This window comes from Prenolepis imparis, unplaced genomic scaffold, assembly GCF_030444845.1.
Source record: "Prenolepis imparis isolate NDT839.2.m4 unplaced genomic scaffold, iyPreImpa1.0 SCAF_12, whole genome shotgun sequence".
NCBI classification, from domain to species: Eukaryota; Metazoa; Arthropoda; class Insecta; order Hymenoptera; family Formicidae; genus Prenolepis; species Prenolepis imparis.
This window is the reverse complement of record NW_028141170.1, coordinates 1,605,654-1,624,031: the sequence shown is the minus strand read 5'-3', so window position 1 is coordinate 1,624,031 and position 18,378 is coordinate 1,605,654. Positions and strand designations below refer to the sequence as shown.

Here is an 18,378-nt window from a genome sequence, read left to right as displayed (position 1 = left end):
GGAATTAAAAATCTCGAATTAAGATTGTTCCGTAATAAAGTCTTGGCGGTGTACCAAGCAAAATTTGTGCCCCGTGCACAATTAGTTAATTCCAACGAAAAATTAATTTTCGTTGGAATCGACGCACCGACATCCGCGTACGGCTCGAATAGCCTATCTATTACCGATTTATATCTAATATATTTATTTATATTCTTCGTAACATACTCACTTGCAATCCGTTTTCGTATACTTGCTCTCGTCGGTGCAGTAGAAGAATTTACCGTTGAACAGCTGCACCGCGATCACAGCGAATATGAATTGAAACAATATGTACACTATAAGAATGTTAATGACATTCTTGAGACTGTTCACCACGCAGTCAAACACCGCCTTGAGCTTCGGCACGCGCTTTATCGTCTTAAGTGGTCTGAGCACTCGCAGCACTCGCAGCGACTTTATAGTCGAGAGATTCTGGCCGGCCGAGCTGCCGGTCATGTCGAAAGCGAACGACACCATGGCGCATATCACTACGACCGCGTCCATAATGTTCCAAAACTCGCGCAGATACGAGCCCGGATGCAGTATGATGCCGAGGTCGATGATCTTCAGCACCATCTCGACGGTGAACACGCCGGTGAACGCGTAATCGAAGTAGTTGAGGATCTTGTTCCTCGGCGCGTTCTCCGAGACGGGATCCTCGGCGGCCAGCGCGATACTCGACAGCGATATCACCACCATTATGAAGAAGTCAAAGTACCGAAGGTTCACGACCCAGTGGGCGGCTCTTCTCACGCTGCGGGTAAAGGGTCCTCGTTATTCGCGTCATTTTTCGCAACATTTTTAAAACGACATTATCGTCTATCGTTCTCATCTTAATCTTGAAGGATCGAACTTACGGATTCGTAGGGGACAGTATAAACATGGAGGAGTATGGCAGCATTGGTTTTGGTCCCGTTTCTTCATCCTGCCTCCTCTCTTCGGACGCTTGGTTACTTACACCTCTTCCCTCTCTGCTGGAAGAAACGAGATATCATTTCTGTGTCTCCTTCATCGATCTTGCTTTTTAAATTTTCTAATTAATCCATATTATATTATATTATTGCGATCTTTTCTCACTTATTCAATAATTATCAGACGAGAATTATTAATTTTAAATGGAAAAATTTTAGTTGGACGAGTCTTCTAAATTTTTCTTCTCAACTCGAAATTGTCAGAAAATATTTCTGCTACTTGGAGCAATATATGACAAATGGCAAAAGAAACTTACAAATTCTGGGTTGGACTTGGAGGGCAGATTTCCACCTTCGGTGCGCCACCATCCCCAGGTTTCTGCAGCGACTCGATCTCCTTCTCGAGTTCCTGCAACTGTTTCTCCTTATCTTCCTCTTGCTGCTCCTCTTCGGCGGCGCTCAGCTCCTGTGCGTTCGCGAGATTGTCGACGGCGATAGCCAAGAAGACGTTTAGCAGAGTGTAGTTGCCGAAGAGCACCAGCACGATGAAGTAGAGCGAGTAGGCCATGCCCTGCGACTCGATACCCTGGTACATCACTTCGTTCCAGTCTTCTCCAGTCAAGATCTGTCAGCATCATTAATTATTACACAAGTTGAAATTTCTTTTTGTTATAAAACTAATTATCAACAACTTATATTTACTCTGAATTGAATATTCAATTTTTATTGTGTGTAATTTTTTATTGTTAAAATACATTAAAATTGTAATAGCAATCGGTTGTACTCACTTGGAAGACAGTGAGTAGTGCGATGGGAAAGGTGTTGAAGTTGGTGGGCGGCGTCCCTTCGTCGAAATTGAACTGGCCGCCGAATAGCTGCATACCGAGCAGCGCGAATATGAGGATGAAGAGGAAGAGTAGGAAGAGGAGAGAGATGATACTGCGCATCGAGCTTAGCAGCGATATCACGAGGTTTCTCAGGCTCTTCCAGTATTTGGTGACTTTAAAAATTCTCAGGAGTCTAAGGGCACGTAGGACGGAGAGGCCGAAAGAGCCGGACTTCAACGCGGACCAGATCACCTCGAAGATTGAGCCTAAGATGACGATGCAGTCAAAGCGATTGAAGCTCGATTCGAAGTATGTGCGGGGACCGAGTGCGTACATCTTTATGAACATCTCCAACATGAAGAGGGCCAGGAACACATACTCTGCGTAATCTGCGAATAAAAAGACATTGATTTTCGAAGAGTTCCAAATTGTGTTTATTGAAAATTTTCAATTTTTCAAACGTTCACGTTTGACATTTGATAAGCTGAGGAAGCCTTTGCGCGCCAAAGGGGCTATTAAATAAAATAGAATCGAGAAAATCTCACAGAGAAAATCGCTGAGCCACTTCGGCTGATTGTAATGTTCAACGGCCACAGTGGCGGTGTTGAAGAACACAAGGACGATGACGAACCAGTAGAACTGCTGCGACTTGACGGAATTGCGTATCCAGAACCTGAATCTCTTTTCGGCCCGCCAGAAATGCAGACACGTGCCCTGCTTCTTCACTTTCGACTTGAAGTAGGAAGTTCTCGAGAATCCTATAAAATAGAAAGAACCACTTCAGCATATGTAATTGACTGCTATGACATATTTTACTGACGCGAACCAGTCGATAGTTGAGTTCATCATATCCATCATATATGCTTTTATTCTTTTTCTAAATCATATAATTTTTGTTTGATTTTAAAATATCTTTTCTATGTCTACACGTTTTCATGTTTCTTACTACTTACTAAGCTATTTCTGCGATACTTATGGATTCAAATATCGCGTGATTTAAAATATTACGATCTCTCTATTAACTTAAAGTTTTTTTTACTTTAAATGTTGCAAATAATGATTATATCCTTCTAAGTCCATTTCGAAGGAAAATTTATATTGCGAGAAAGTCTGAACACAATTATAGAATTATTTTATACATCGACTGGAAAAACTTAAAAAATCTCATTTTTTTTTCGACAAAAGATAGATATGAATAGATACAGAGTTCTCTATACTAAATTAGTCTCTATACTAAATTAGTCTACCAATCTACGGCTATATATGATGATGCGTACATATTTTGGCTACTCAATCGCTATGTATAAACGTCGACAGGCTAGTACTAGCTAGCCTATTTATTAAATTTCTATGGGGACAGGATACCTAATATACTACTTAGGGGATTCAAGTCCTCACTCAACATACTAAATACTCTACTATTCTGTCAGCTCACTTTAACTAGCTAATATATATTATAGCTATATCAGTCAATAAGAAAAAAAATTAATCGATATTTTGTCATCACACGATATACCTAATATAAATACTTCCGCCGAAAACATTCACACCTAATTGTTTTATCAAAAGTTATTCCACAGAAAAAAGAAAGATTATTATGCTTTACACTTATTTCAAAATAAAATGTTACTGATGTTAAAAAATTATACATTTAAATTAATGGAGATTTTTTTTATACTAGAACAACACAAGCGCGCGTCATTCTTCGGTTTTATGTTTAAAAAAATGATATTTAAAAAAAAATAATATAAAGTTTCTATATTTTTTCACAGAAATGAGCTAATTAAAGCGTTAATTTGCTAATTAAATTTTAAAATAATAATATGTTAAAAATTAAAATAGTAATATGTTGTAAATAATATATTATGTCTTATTCTCGATTAATATTTTTTGACAGAAATCAGCTGATAACTGTCAAAAATATTAATCGAGTTTAAAGTATTATAATAACATATAATTTAAAACATATTATATTATTTTATATAATTTTTATAATATATTATTATTTTAAAAATTAATTAGCAAATTAATGCTTTAATCAGCTGATTTCTGTCAAAAAATATTAATGAAGCAAAAATTTGCTAATTAAATTTTAAAATAATGATGTTATAAAAATTAAAATAGTAATATGTTGTAAATAATATGTTATAATACCTTATTTTTTATTAATATTTTTTAACAGAAATCAGCTGATAACTGCCAAAAATATTAATCGAGTTTAAAGTATTATAACATATTATTTAAAACATTTTTATTTTATAAAATTAATTAGCGCTTTAATCAGCTGATTTCTGTCAAAAAATATTAATAAACATAAAATTTGCTAATTAAATATTCTAGCTTATATATTTATATTGTGTATGTTATAATGCGAAATAATAAGATTATTCTAATACATGTATGTATTTTATTTGTTACAGGTAGCATTGCGATACACAGTGCGATTCACGCATACTATTGAACGTATCGGTGAGTGAGAAATTGTTTATTTTATAACATTTTTATAGCGGTAATGGGGGTGTATATAAAATGTTGAAAATATTGAAATAATAATGTTTTAAATAATATGTTATAATATCTTATCCACGATTAATATTTTTTGACAAAAATCAGCTGATAATTGTCAAAAATATTAATCGAATTTAAAATATTATAACATCCCTTTCTAAAAAAGGCATGTTAATTGTAAGTCGATTCTCGCAAGTAATGTTGCATCTTTTCCGCGATGCTGATTGATTGTTTTGATTCGCATTGTGCGTTATATTTGTAGCATCGAGAGGCTATCATCGCGAGGGTTAGTAGTTTAATAGTTTGTTCAAAATTATGTTTTAAATAATATGTTATAATACTTTAAACTCGATTAATATTTTTGATAGTTATCAGCTGATTTCTGTCAAAAAATATTAATCGCGGATAAAGTATATTATAACATATTATTTACAATTTTACAACATATTGCTATTTTAATATTTTTAACATATTATTATTTTTAAATTTAATTAGCAAATTAACGCTTTAATCAGCTGATTTCTGTAAAAAAAAATCAATAAAGCGTTAATTTGCTAATTAAATTTTAAAATAATAATATACTAAAAATATTAAAATAATAATATATTGTAAATAATATGTTATAATACTTTATCCGCGATTAATATTTTTTGACAAAAATCAGCCGATAATTGTCAAAAATATTAATCGAGTTTAAAGTATTACAACATATTATTTAAAACTGATATTATTATTTTATTCTATTTTATTTTGAACAAACTGTCAAACTGTTAACCCTTGCGATGACAGCCTCTCGATGCTACGAATATAACGCGAATCTTGACAGCCAATGAGCATCGCGGAAAAGCGACAACAATAAACTTCGATATATGCGAGTATCGACTTTACGTATCTTTTTTAGAAAAGGATCTTTTTAAAACAAAAATGTACTCGTTTTTATTATTATATTATTGATTTTCGTAATTCGATTGTCTAAATTTATATTATAATATCTTTTAAATCTGATTCAAAGCATGCAAAATAAAGTTTGTATATTTTTGAACGATCGTGTGAATGTTCTCGGTTACAAAGAACAGATAATATTTATTGTATAATTTATGTGTTGCTATGTCAGAAGCAATACCTAGAAAATAAAAATAAATTAGCTATCTAGAGTTCTTGAATCTGTTTCTTGCGTAATATATCCGCGTGGTTTTAAGTAATATGTATCAGCCACAACATTAGCATTAAGTCAATCCGAGTAATTACATAGAATGCAATAATTAATTTTTCTACCACGAGTACCTATAGTCTGCGTTGTTTACAATGAATAATACGTAATCTAGCTACGTGAGACGAATATACTTCGTCAGGGTGTGTGTAAAGTACGCTTTGCCAGTATATATTTTTACGCGAGAAGATCCACGATTCAAAATTATGTAAGCGTTATAAATAAATACTTTTCCATTTTAAAATAGTGATTTTTATTTTTGCAAAAGAGATATATTGAGATATTGAATCAATTTTTGATCGTTATTCTTTGAAAGCTGTATCAATGTAATCGTCAAGTATATTTTCGAGTATTTTGAACAACGTATATTCTCTGAAAAAGAATGTATCGTTTAGCAAGAGCATGTGGAGCTATCCGAAATTATATCTAAATTTCCATCCTATTGGAACTACGTTTTACTGCAAGAAAATTAATTTCTGCACACATCCACTGTACATGTCCACAGATGCGTGACTATTGATCCTGTGTATATACGCGAAAAGATATCAAACACTTTATTTACCAAGCGATAGCCTGCGTCTAATCATATGTAAATGTGATACGCACAATATTGCTTGTATATTGCTTGTATATGTGTATTTACCAATCACAAAAGAATCTCTTACAAATAAAAATACAAAAATAAGACAGTTACACGTAAGATTACGAATACAGCCTTGTTTTACGTTGCTCTTTATGAAAAGTCATGGCATTCACGGTTGTAGTTACCTTTGAGCTTTTTCTTAGGCACTGAAACAAGAGGAGCATCTGATAGCGTGTGTTTAGAATGTTCATCAATTTCGGCAAAAATTATGGGAAGGGAATCAGCATCGTTCTTTTGTTTTCCCTCTCGATACGGAAAGAGAGAAATCAGGCATAAATCCGCAAAGTATCAACGTCGATGAACGTGAAAATACGCTAATACGTGCCAATAAATAGAGAGAAGTTTTGGAACGAGATAAAAAAGAAGGCAGGCCAAAATCTCTCGCACACCAACGATTTCCTTTGCACAAATTCTAAAAATATATTGCAATAGTTTTATACATTCTCCAGATTTAATTGTTCAGCTAATTTTAACATTGATTATAATTTAAATTTTCGTAAATCTATTTGTCTAAAATTTCATTAATTTAAGCTCCTTAATCGCTTCTTAATATTGTTGCAACTTTTTCTAGGAAATCGTTGATTCACATTTACGAGTTACTACTGAAAACTCGTGAAATCCCTTACTACTTGAACTTGGTCTCGTTTTCACAATATATTTGTCCAAACACTCTGAGAAAGAGTCAGAACTCGAATGTAAAAGAAGTGAACAAGAAGAAGAGAATATTCGATGACGAACGTCGAATTAGCAAAATACAACTCACCATCGTCCTGATCGTCCTGATCTTCCTCCTCCTCCGTGTCAGTGCTTTTGCTCTTGCCAAGATTTTTCAATTTCTTCTTCTTCGCCGCCGCTCTTCTTCTTACTGCGTAGAACATAAAGATAAAGTTATGTCAATTTTCCGGATAAATTACGGCGTTTAATTAAATCTTTTATCAGCTATTAAAAATATTTTCAAGTTTGTTTTATCCTCAATATTGAAAAAACGATAAATAAAAGAATGAAAAAAAGTGCCAACATAATTATTATCATGTTGTCATATTTTTTAATTTACGGTCTAACATGTAAATCGTATAATGTTAAATTATTTATATTCCTTACGTTTCTTTCAATAATTTTGAATAAAATCACGCATAGACTCTATAAATACGAAAAAATATAATAAAATGTAATTATTTAAAATACATTTGTATAAATACGAGGGTGTCAAGGAAAACAAAGTAATTTATTACATAATATAGATGAGAATTAAATTAATACTCATGAACACATCCAGTGTATTTCTCGCTAAGAATAAGTCGAAATCCATTCGATTACATTTAAAAAAAAAAAAAAATGAATGAAAGTACATTTATAGAAAAGCACTTTATATAAATATGCATGAGCACGTTTCGGAAATACAGAGCTCGCCTCGCAAATCTTTTCGAAAGTGCAAACTTTAAGAAAGTGAATATTCATGACGTTAATATACATTATATGAACCTTCTAATATGTGCATTTTCTCCTCTTCCGTGGTTCTCTCCTCGGCAAGTATCACTTCCTCTGAAAGGGAAATATTATGTATTAATTAATAATCAATATAAATATTTCTATGTTTTAATACGCGGAAACAATTCATGCGTACAACAAGCTTTTGCAAGCACACTCTTTGCAGAATGAAAGAATTAAAATAGATCGACAGGAATATAAGTTTTCGAGAAAATTTCAACCTTTGAAATCAGATTGAAATATATGAAACACATTAATTGCACATTTCTATGTTTTACTTATCAGCTTTTAACTTTATTCTCGAAACATTATTTGCTACCTTATATTTCATCGTGTACTTATAATGTCCTCTTTGGAAAAAAAAAAACACAAGATATCTATATTTTTCACATGGATTCCAAATGGATTTCTGTCGATCTTTTTCAATTCACGTATTTTTTTTCACGGCAATTGGTCTAACCTGCTTTGCAGATCCAATTGAGGTAACAATTCAGTTCGCGCTCAAGTTGCTGCGCTCTTCGCAACTTCAGGAAGGACTGTCGGTTTTCCACTTTCTCTCTCTCCTTCGCAAACTCTCTACAAGCGTGATACAGATGACATGGGAGATTGCTCAGGAGCACTTTTATAAAGATTAAGTTTAACAGAGAACTTTCTGGCAATACTGTTGAATATTCTAGCAGTACCATGTTTGGTAAATTGACAATGTATGAATAAAATACCATAAAAGATATTTTAGAAAAAAAAGTTGTTTTTTGCGAAATACTCGTTTCGTAGATTGATTTAAACTAGCTTGTATTATGGTGTGAGTAATATATACTATATACAGGATCAATATTGTTAACTACTCTCTTTGCGTAAGCGTGTTACTTCTTCTTAATTAAATATTAAATCTAGCAGTGGTTAATTGATTAGACGAGCTGCCAAAAATTTACATTTCTATAAAATATGCAGTTAGGATCGTATTCTCATCGCGTATTTAGTATGATTATATAATCTTGAATGTTATTTTTCACATATCGAAGATTATATATTATTATTTTAATCATAAATATAATTCATGTACATTTCTAATCAGAGAATAAAAAGAATTATAAATTAGAAAGTAGTTGGCTTTTTTGCAATAAAAGCAGCAAAATATCACACAATAAGATACTCTAATAAAACAATAATCAGAATTTACTGTAATTAATAATTTTATAATGAACAACTACTCTGTGATGACTTCTTTTCTTCTTTTAGATAGTAAAACGATGATTAGCTTATGTTATATTTTGACAGCGCTAAACACGCTAAGAGAATACGACTCATTGCACGCTAATTTTAGGCAATGTCTGTTAATTGAAGACCTGCTTGAGTGATCCATTTTAAGTAGGAACTGAACGCAGTGGTGAAGAGCCGCTTGCTCTTCGCTTTCCGATAAGCCGCCCGCCGTTCGACGCGCGTTCTTTCATTAGAAAATTCCCTGACGAGAGGAAAGAAATTGATTCTGAAGTAATGGAACTTTATTCGCAATTTTCACGATCGTCGCTCTGTGAATTATTTCGGCGTGGGTGGAAAAGCCGCGGGAGATTTTTTTTCTTTTAGGGAGAACGTATACTCACCCGCTCAAGACACCAAGAACTAAGTTCAGCATGAAGAATGATCCAAGGACGATCAACGGTATAAAGTAAATCCAGTTCCATCGATTGCCAAGAGCGTCGTTTGTCTGCAAATCCGATCAGAATCGATATGAAGAGCAGTGTCGCGTATACACATATGCGCCGGTTTACACAGCCGAAGATATATATTAATTAACGACAAAGGGACACCGTTATGTGATATAGAGGCATCGGACTGTACTCTCGCTGTGCCAGACCCGACGCGATAAATGTAGTCGTCCGGGTGTGAGAGCTCGAAATTTATTTATCGTTATTCGATAATTTTCATTTCTCTTCACAAAGACAAATTTCGTCCGACATGAAGAGTAAATTTAATCTAAAAATAGATTGAAAAATCCACCGACCTCATTTACGCAAAACAATATCACATTTTATGAAACCTTGTAATCTATCGCTAGGAGGTATAATCCGGGGAAAAAAAAAGAATAGAATCAGAGAAACATGCCATATTGTCGAATTGATCTGAGACTACTCGCTATATCTCCCTAACATCACTACTCCACTATCTCGAGAAGTAACCTAGTATACAGGTTTCAACTATTTAAACTAATTTCAACTATTTAAATAATATTCGAGATGTATCGAAAAATTATTATTACCTCAAAAAAAACTATACAATACTATATTAGGTTTTAAAAAACTTTCAAGTAATTTCAAAGCATGGCATTTTCTTCCAACTGACATTTTTTATCCCCGATTATCCGATTAAAGAAATATGTTTGAGATACAGAACAGTTAATAATCCTATTATATAGCTGGTAAAGCAATATTGGAGAACTTTGAAATAAATTATTGTTTATAACAATAATTTAAAATTCCCTTCTTGTTCCACCGGCTAATTATTAATTCTTTCGTGAACAAATACATCTTGTCGGTAACTTTAGATGTTACTCATTCAGCATATATTATAATGTGCTAAAAAGATATATATACATTTATACATATATTTAATTTTGTTAAAAATAATCTAAAATAGATTAATACGGTCACGAAAGGATTAAACACATTGAAAGATACAGTTAACATTGATATTAAAACATCGAAGAAGTGGGCTGGAACTGACAATGTTATACTGAGCAAGGTGAACATATACGTCAGTGTTAGCTGTTGTTGCATTCCTGAACCCGAAAGCCGACAAATTTGGCTAAAGCCGAACATAGAGAAGAGAGGCGAAAATACAAAAGTACAACGACCGAAGTGAAAAGTGATGAAATTAATTGTAAAAGGAATCAACGTTTAAAAGCGGATAATAGAGGGTTAAAGGGATACACGTATCAAATTTGATTTTTCAATGTTATATTCTCTCTTCTATAAGGATCAATGGACAGAGAATTAATTAAAAAGGAATAAATTTGGTTAAACAAAAATACGATATCCAAATGTAGCATGGGCAATTAATATAGAACTGATGATACTGATAGCAACATTCTATAGGGTACACAGATTTGAGAATTTTGACTATCGATCTTTGATGTAACGAGAAAAAGAGGTACACTGAGTTGGACAAATCGTGCGCGATAATGAGGGCAAAAATTTAGCAAAGAGAAAGAAAAGAGAGAGAGAGAGAGAGAGAGAGAGAAAAAGACGATAGATAGTTTGAAGAACATGAAAAGGATTTTTAACACTGAAGAACATATTTCTTGCTTTACCCAGTACAATATGGCAGTCCAGCCCTCCATAGTGATACACTGGAAGACAGTGAGCATGGCAAATCCGATGTTATCGAAGCTGGTGATGCCCGAGTTTGGTCCCTCCCACTGTTCCCTGCATATCGAGACGTTCTCTGCGCACGCATGGGCCCCGAAATCCTCAGCCTCAGTGTCCATGTTGCATGGGCTCGCTTGCTCGCCCTCCTTTACGATTTTACCTGCAACATCCAGTATTATAAAATGTCTTGAATACATTAATGACAGAGCGCCCGCAAAAGACTCTCAAAAAGGAATTTTAAAAAATCAATTTTCTTTCTATATACGTATATTTTATTAAATGTTTGAGTAAATATAACATATATGCATATATATAATATTTATTTGCTTTATTTTTCTATATTTATATCTTTTATTTTATATTATATTAAATATATAATCGCGTACACAATATTCTCGAATCTTTTTCCTTTATAATTCTTTATATATTAAATCAAAGCTAAATATATATAAAAAATAAAGCAAACAGAGAGTATATTATAAAAACTAGCATTATTCGAAAATTTCTGAGAAGCTGGCTGAATTTGCGAGTACACTCACTAAAGTCCTCTATACTGTAGCACGTTTTATGCAAGGTTCCCGAATAAAACTCGAGGCCGATGATGGCGAATATCACGATGGCGAAGAGTACCAGCAAGCCGATCTGCAGCAGCGGGGCCATCGCCTTGATGATAGACTTGAGCACCACCTGAAGACCTATGCGCAAAAAATTGCCGAGGAGTAATTAGGTCCAACCATCATTCTCGTAGGATCAATGCGAAATTTCATGCTCGGTACAACTTTTATTTCTCCCTGTTCGTGCATATCTCGTTTTATTGCTTATCGTTCCCGAGAAACTGCACGGTAATTTTTATATAAATTTTTATATATAAATAATGTAACGTTACCGTAACATAATGCAATTGAGTGTAACATAGTGTTAATATTTGTCAAAGCACCAAAATTAGTCTCTAATTAACAACAGGATAATATTTTATTTGTAGCTTGAATAATTGTAAATAACAATTATTCTTTACACAGACGTGATAAGAAAAATTATTGTTTTATCTTGTGAAATTTCTAAAAAATAAATTGTATATTAATCTGGCTCGAAATTAATTAAAAATTAATTTGAAAATTATATGAATATTCGATATCACTCGAAATGATTCTGCGTCTAAGAATTAGGACACCTCCGCCGCATCTAAATACAACATCGAGCTTTCAATAATATCTACCTGGGCAATACTACTAACATAAAACAAACGATCGATCTAATTCGATAGAGAAAGCGTCCTACGGGTAATATATATATATATATATATATTTTCGATTAAATATATGACTACACTCTCATCTATTGACTTGATTTTATATTCATTAAATCGCTCCTCGTAAAATCTATATAGCCACTATTCGAGAAATAAATATATTTTCGACGACGGATCATATTTGATCTTCGAGGCATCCAAATCTGAGACACGAAGAAGTTTCGAGCCGTAAAAACTAATCATTCGTTACTTATTCGTATATAAAAACTGCACGAGCAACGAGATTGCATTTTTTAGCGCCAAATGTAATTATATATGATTTTTTTATTCTACACATGTGAAATTATTTTGTATTATTTATTAATATTTTTATCATTTAAACATTCAAACGTGCACGCATAGTAATCAAGCGTAATAATAGAATGCATAAATGAAACATTTAGCGCTAAGAGTTAAGTGAAACCACGTGTCTTTAGCCCATACTCACACCTCGATTTAAAATCGCGCATTTATTCACAAAGATGACTGCGTGATATTTTAATTGTTCAAAGTATTTAATTATATAAAGTGTCACGAGTTTAGGAAAGATGTACTTAAGGTGTGAATACGAGTCTTTATCTCGCGCGTTATTTTTGAAGATTTCGTGGCAACGAAATCCCACGAAATCTTCCCGACAAGGCCTTCCCGACAATACAAGATCTCTTTGGATCTTCTCGTTGCGTCGAGCAACCTCGAGTCTTAAAGCCTCGACCGACGCTCGACGCTTTTCCAATTTCTGTGCTGATGCGCTACTCACTCGGTATGCCGGAGACAAGTTTGAGCGGTCGCAACACGCGTATCGCGCGCAACGTGCGCAGATCCATATCCAGGTGTATGCCTTGCGAGAACGCCGTCACGATCCTGTCCCAAAAACACACACACCCGCCACATTTTACTACTTACTACTCTATTACACTAATACTCACGCTACTCTTAAATACTTAGACTACGGCCACTAGATGGTTAACTAGCGTTTTCTAGCCAGGCCCAGGAAAAGGGAGAAGAGATAATGCTATCGGGGCGATCGGTTGGAATTTTCAAATGCGATCGAGATTAAAAAGATTAAAGTGAATTAGATTTTCAGAGTGCAAATAGATGAACAATCGGATCTTAGTCTGCAGCGAATCCCGAAAAATTATATTTTAATCCGATAAAATTGGAATTAATTTAGAAAAATAAATTTAGCAAATACTTGAAAGAGAAGAAGATTTATTTTTGATTTTAATTTGAATTAAATAAATTTAAGTAATTTAACTTTTACAATTTTTTCGCTCACCCTACGCAGCATTGTTCAGTATACAAATTTCAATGTTAAAAAATCATAAACTATTTATTTATTTATTTTAGATAATGATATGTTTTAAGTAATATATCATCAAAGTATCTCTCTCTCACAGTTCTCATCACACATTTATATTAAAATTAATAATAAAAGTTTTAAGTAAAAATATTTTATCAGTAATAAATATATTCGAAGAGATATTTTTTTCTCTATTTTCTGTCATTAGATTCAGTATATATTATAGGTGAAAATAAACGGTCTGATAGGATAGGACAATGATCTACTGGATAGGGCGTCACGAGAGGAATAGGGTCGATGTATAGGCGTGTAAATGTATCTATGTATTGATGTATTCTCTCTCTCTCTCTCTCTCTAGACTATGTAAAATACTGTATATCTAGGTCTAGGAGAACGTGTGAAACGCTGGGGCGAGCTAGCGATAATATAATCGCATGTAACTTCTAGTCTCTCAAAGATATCAGTTCGCTGAGCGGTCATCGTGCGCGCGCGACCGCTTCTCATCTATTTCTGACTCTTGCCAATAACAGCAGCTTTCCGGAAAGGTTCTTTTCAATCCAGAACAGATATTATAGAGAGGTGCTAGATCTTTTCCACCCTGCTGGAGAATGAATTAAAAACTTTGATATATATACCAGATTTTCTGAATTTTACATTTTATATTCTGGAACACATATAATAAAAATGTATTTTTATTTTAATAAATTAATAAAATTTTAATAAATAAAGAATCCTGATTTTTTTTATGAAATTTGGGGAAATGAAGAGAATTACTTAGCTTTACAAAAAATATTAAGAATCACTTTAAACGTCTCCATTACAAAACAGTGATTGCATTGAAAATAATTAAATTTCAATATGCTTTTTTTACAGATTATTTCTGAAAATGAAATTGAAGAAAAAGATTCACTTAAATTTGAAAATAAAAGATTTTGAAGAAAGATTTTGAAACAAAAAGAAACAACAGATTTTTATGACAATCAAATATTCGAAACTTGAGCAAGAACATCAAGAGAGTGAAATCTTCTTTATTAAAACAATAATTATATCCTTTACTATTAATAATAATGAAAAACCTCGTACAACTATAGTTGATGACCGTCGATAAGTGATGAAGCTTATGAAAAAAAATCTGAAAAACGGAAAGCGAATCCTAGCAATGAGAATCGAGAAAGGATAATCATCATCGAGAATTACGAACACTATAAAATGATTAAATATAAAGCAACGATTCGATCTGTCGTATAACGTAAACGTCTAAAAGTACAACTATCTAGTAAATAGCGGCCGCACTGTTAAACACGTATTATATACTCTAGAAGGACACGTATTCATTTAACAATGTATAGTCGACTCTATTATTTAGCGTGACTGCAGCTAAAGATAGCTAACCACTAAATATAGGCATCGTTCCGCGCGGGTCATCACATTTGTGTGAGTATGTGTGTTTTTTTTTTCCCCCTTTTGTCTACCTGTTCATGACAGCGCATCTTCACCGTAATCAGAAACGAATGGTCCAAATCGCTATTTCGAAGAAAACACTTTCGGAGAATATTAACTACTAATTAACAAATTAGTTTTTTTCTTACAGACACACACGAGCTATAAATTATATCTTAACAATTAGCAGAGAATAATGATTAATTCCAATTTTAAATACGGTGACTAAACTGCTCGCTACGTGTTTGTTTTTCTACATAGAATGACTACAGAGCTATTAGAAATCAAAAATCAGAGATCAGAATTATTAAGAAATATCTAGATTGAAAATGTAAAACATTACTAACGCTTGTGCTATATCGTTATAAAGGAAGACAAATACGTGACAGCTGTTTTTATCATCATTATCGTTAATTAGCAGAATTTCTTTCCTCTGTCACTATTAGCAAAGGCATAGCTACGGAAATTTTATATTGTGAAAAAGATTCTTTATATTAAAATTTAACATTTTCTCTAAAAGAACCTTTATTTATACGTAAATGGTGTACTTGTGTATAACTACGCTTTCTTCGAATTTGAAGAACATGTGTGTATCAAGTTGCGATATTCGTAAATTAAAACTGCTTGTAAATCTAATCACTAATTCACGCAAGTCCTCTAGATAAAATAGAATATATATATATCTAAATAAGATTATTCAGAAGCAACGTATAGACAGAGATTTTATATATAAATATATATATTATTTTTTATATTCAAAACAAATATTGATCATCAACTGAGCTAGCTTTTACCCATTATCAATTCTAATTTTTATCAATTGATCTAAAACTTATCAATTGATCTAAAACACCCATATAGCCTCTAAGAGCGAAGGGGCTAGCGAAAAATGTACGACGTTATATTACGCAATTAGAAGATTAACGTAAAAGATGCTAGAAGGAACTAACAGTATATAAATATATATATAGACAAGTTCAAGTCGATGCTTCTCTCGCTTGCTAGAACTAGACGTCGCACCAACTAAAGCAGCAGAATTGCCCGAAACTGAAAGATCGAGCTAAGAGTTTCGGCGCCGAAGACATTAAAAACTCTATGTTCGTAACTGTGAGAATGCATACAAATTGCCATAGAAAACGCAATGTGGTAGGACTCAAAGGAGGATCGGGGGAGTTAGTTAGTCAACTGCTGCTCGACTATTAGCTCGACTTGTTATTGATAGGGCTCTCTCTTGGGGTGGTTTATTAATCGCTGCTGATCTTTCGCAGAACTCTGACTGACTCACTTGGAATTTTCGAAACCAGCTTTAGCGGTCTGAGGACCCTGAAGGAACGTAGCATACGCAGGTCGACGTCCACGTTTGTTTCGGCGAACACGGTCATCGACCTAATTCAAGGATCACTCTAAAATCTATCTGACCAATCGGTATGGTGGTCGACGTGTTTCTTTAAGTCCTATGGCTGGAGAGATCAATTCATGAATTACGTTGCCAGGATATTACAATTATTTTCTCGATGGCATCAGAAGACCACGTTATTACATGTAGTTTTATCAAAAAATCAATATGTAAATATATTAAATCAGCTGTAAATTTCTCAACAGGAATTTATGAATTTTTTAAGTAAGTAAAATATTTTTTATCGCTCTTTTCGCGCACGTGTTTCCCTTTATTTACTTAGATTTTAAAGAATATTAAAAATTGTCTTATTTGTAAAGCATTATATAGATTTCAAATCTCACGCCCGCAAGGGCTGAAATTAAATATCTCGCCTGGCAATGTTAGTGAAATTGATTCCTCCAATATCTTGTTTCCTTATAGGGGTGTAATTAGGCAAAGAGGTTTATTTTGTCGCTCGCTTTGATCGTAAATTAATTACTAGACGAAACAATATTTGTCTCTCTTGAGAATGATCAATATTAATGATTTGTCCTATTTATGTAAGAGATGTAAATGTATATATAGAAAAATATAGTAATATAAACTTAAACATAAAATTGCTTATTCTTTCATATAAATAAAACGTGATATTATTTTACTCGTATCGGATCAAATAATTAATAAAAAAAATTAATAATTTCGGGAAACTGTCTTCCTCCGAGGATACGAGAGTAATTGTTTAAACATCACTGTAAGAGAAAGTAATCAGAAAATACAGAGAGGGAATAATGGAAGGAAACGAAAGGAAGAACTTTGCTGACAAAGAAGCTCTCGATTCTTACCCGGTTACCACGACGAAGAAGTCCATGATGTTCCAGATGTTGCGCAGGTAGGAGCCGCGGTGGAGGACGAAGCCGAGAGCGAGGATCTTGAGGCTCGCCTCGACGCAGAAGATCCCGAGGAAGTAGATCTCCGTGGCCTCGAGGCTCTGTGCGAGTATGGTCTTGTCATGGTTCGGCAGATGCTCCTCGAGGGCGAGGACCACGCAATTGGCGATGATGGTGAGCAGGACGGCGTACTCGAAGGGCGGCCACTCGATGATGAAGCGCGTATGCTTCCGTATGCAGTTATCCTCCGACAGCATAAACAACGACGAGGTGCCCTTGCCGCCTTCCCCACCGCCACCCGCCCCTCCGCCCTGATCCCGGCCTGGCGCCATATCCACCAGACCAGGTACCTGAAGAACGTCGGTATCGGAAAATGAAATTTCGCCGAAAGAGCGCGATGAGCTCTTTTAAGGTTGAAAAGCGAGTAAAAAAACTGGACTAGAAACATCTTATTCATCCGAGTTATTCGCATAGAGATTTTGAAAAATTATATATAATGTAATTTATTCGTACATGTTTGTGACCTCTGTTTATTTCTCATGGTAGTATAATTAATTCAATTTATCGTAGTAATTTTCTCATAATTAATTGTAACGATACATATAATAATATATATGTTTGCTTAAAATATTTTTGAAGTTTTTGCGAATGAAATTTTAATTGTTACACAATTTAATGACAGCTTACCTCCCCTCCGAAGCTAGTCCAGTCACCGAGACCACTCCTCAGTCCGGCCAACCTCGACCTTCTCCCGTAGTACTGACTCGCGTATCCAGCGTCCCTTTGTGCCGCCTCTTGCGCTGCTGCCAACCTGAAAAGGGGATGAAAAGGGTTAATAATTTGTATATTTAAAGTGCGATCGAAATTATCAAGAGATTATGGTCTATGGTTTATGAGTCAATTATATTTTATTAATGACTAGAACAACCCAAGCGCGGGCTACAGGCGCGCCATTCTTCGGTTTTATATTTAAAAAATGATATTAAAAAAAAATAATATCAAGTTTATTTAAACTTGATTAATACTTTTTTACAGAAATCAGTTGATTAAAGCGTTAATTTACTAATTAAATTTTAAAATAAAAATATGTTATAAAAATTAAAATAGTAATA

At 33.7% G+C, this 18,378-nt stretch overlaps 1 protein-coding gene across 21 annotated transcripts in view; it reads right to left on the bottom strand.

Annotated features, from left to right (window-relative positions):
- Positions 1-18,378, bottom strand: part of Cac (calcium voltage-gated channel subunit cacophony) — a 157,436-nt gene that overhangs the window by 39,289 nt on the left and 99,769 nt on the right. For 13 of the 21 annotated variants that reach the window (XM_083051954.1, XM_083051952.1, XM_083051958.1 and 10 more), the window contains exons 3-17: positions 17,954-18,077; positions 17,222-17,616; positions 13,019-13,122; positions 11,513-11,668; positions 10,916-11,133; positions 9,210-9,313; positions 8,069-8,184; positions 7,603-7,662; positions 6,884-6,985; positions 6,246-6,284; positions 2,305-2,517; positions 1,721-2,148; positions 1,250-1,557; positions 879-995; positions 212-775 (exon numbers count right to left, since the gene is read on the bottom strand). In XM_083051954.1, the coding sequence (XP_082908080.1) occupies positions 212-775; positions 879-995; positions 1,250-1,557; positions 1,721-2,148; positions 2,305-2,517; positions 6,246-6,284; positions 6,884-6,985; positions 7,603-7,662; positions 8,069-8,184; positions 9,210-9,313; positions 10,916-11,133; positions 11,513-11,668; positions 13,019-13,122; positions 17,222-17,616; positions 17,954-18,077 (3,048 nt within the window). Of the gene's footprint in view, positions 1-211; positions 776-878; positions 996-1,249; positions 1,558-1,720; positions 2,149-2,304; positions 2,518-6,245; positions 6,285-6,883; positions 6,986-7,602; positions 7,663-8,068; positions 8,185-9,209; positions 9,314-10,915; positions 11,134-11,512; positions 11,669-13,018; positions 13,123-16,286; positions 16,388-17,221; positions 17,617-17,953; positions 18,078-18,378 lie in introns of all 21 variants that reach the window. The other 8 variants (XM_083051961.1, XM_083051959.1, XM_083051965.1 and 5 more) reach the window with 5 other exon arrangements.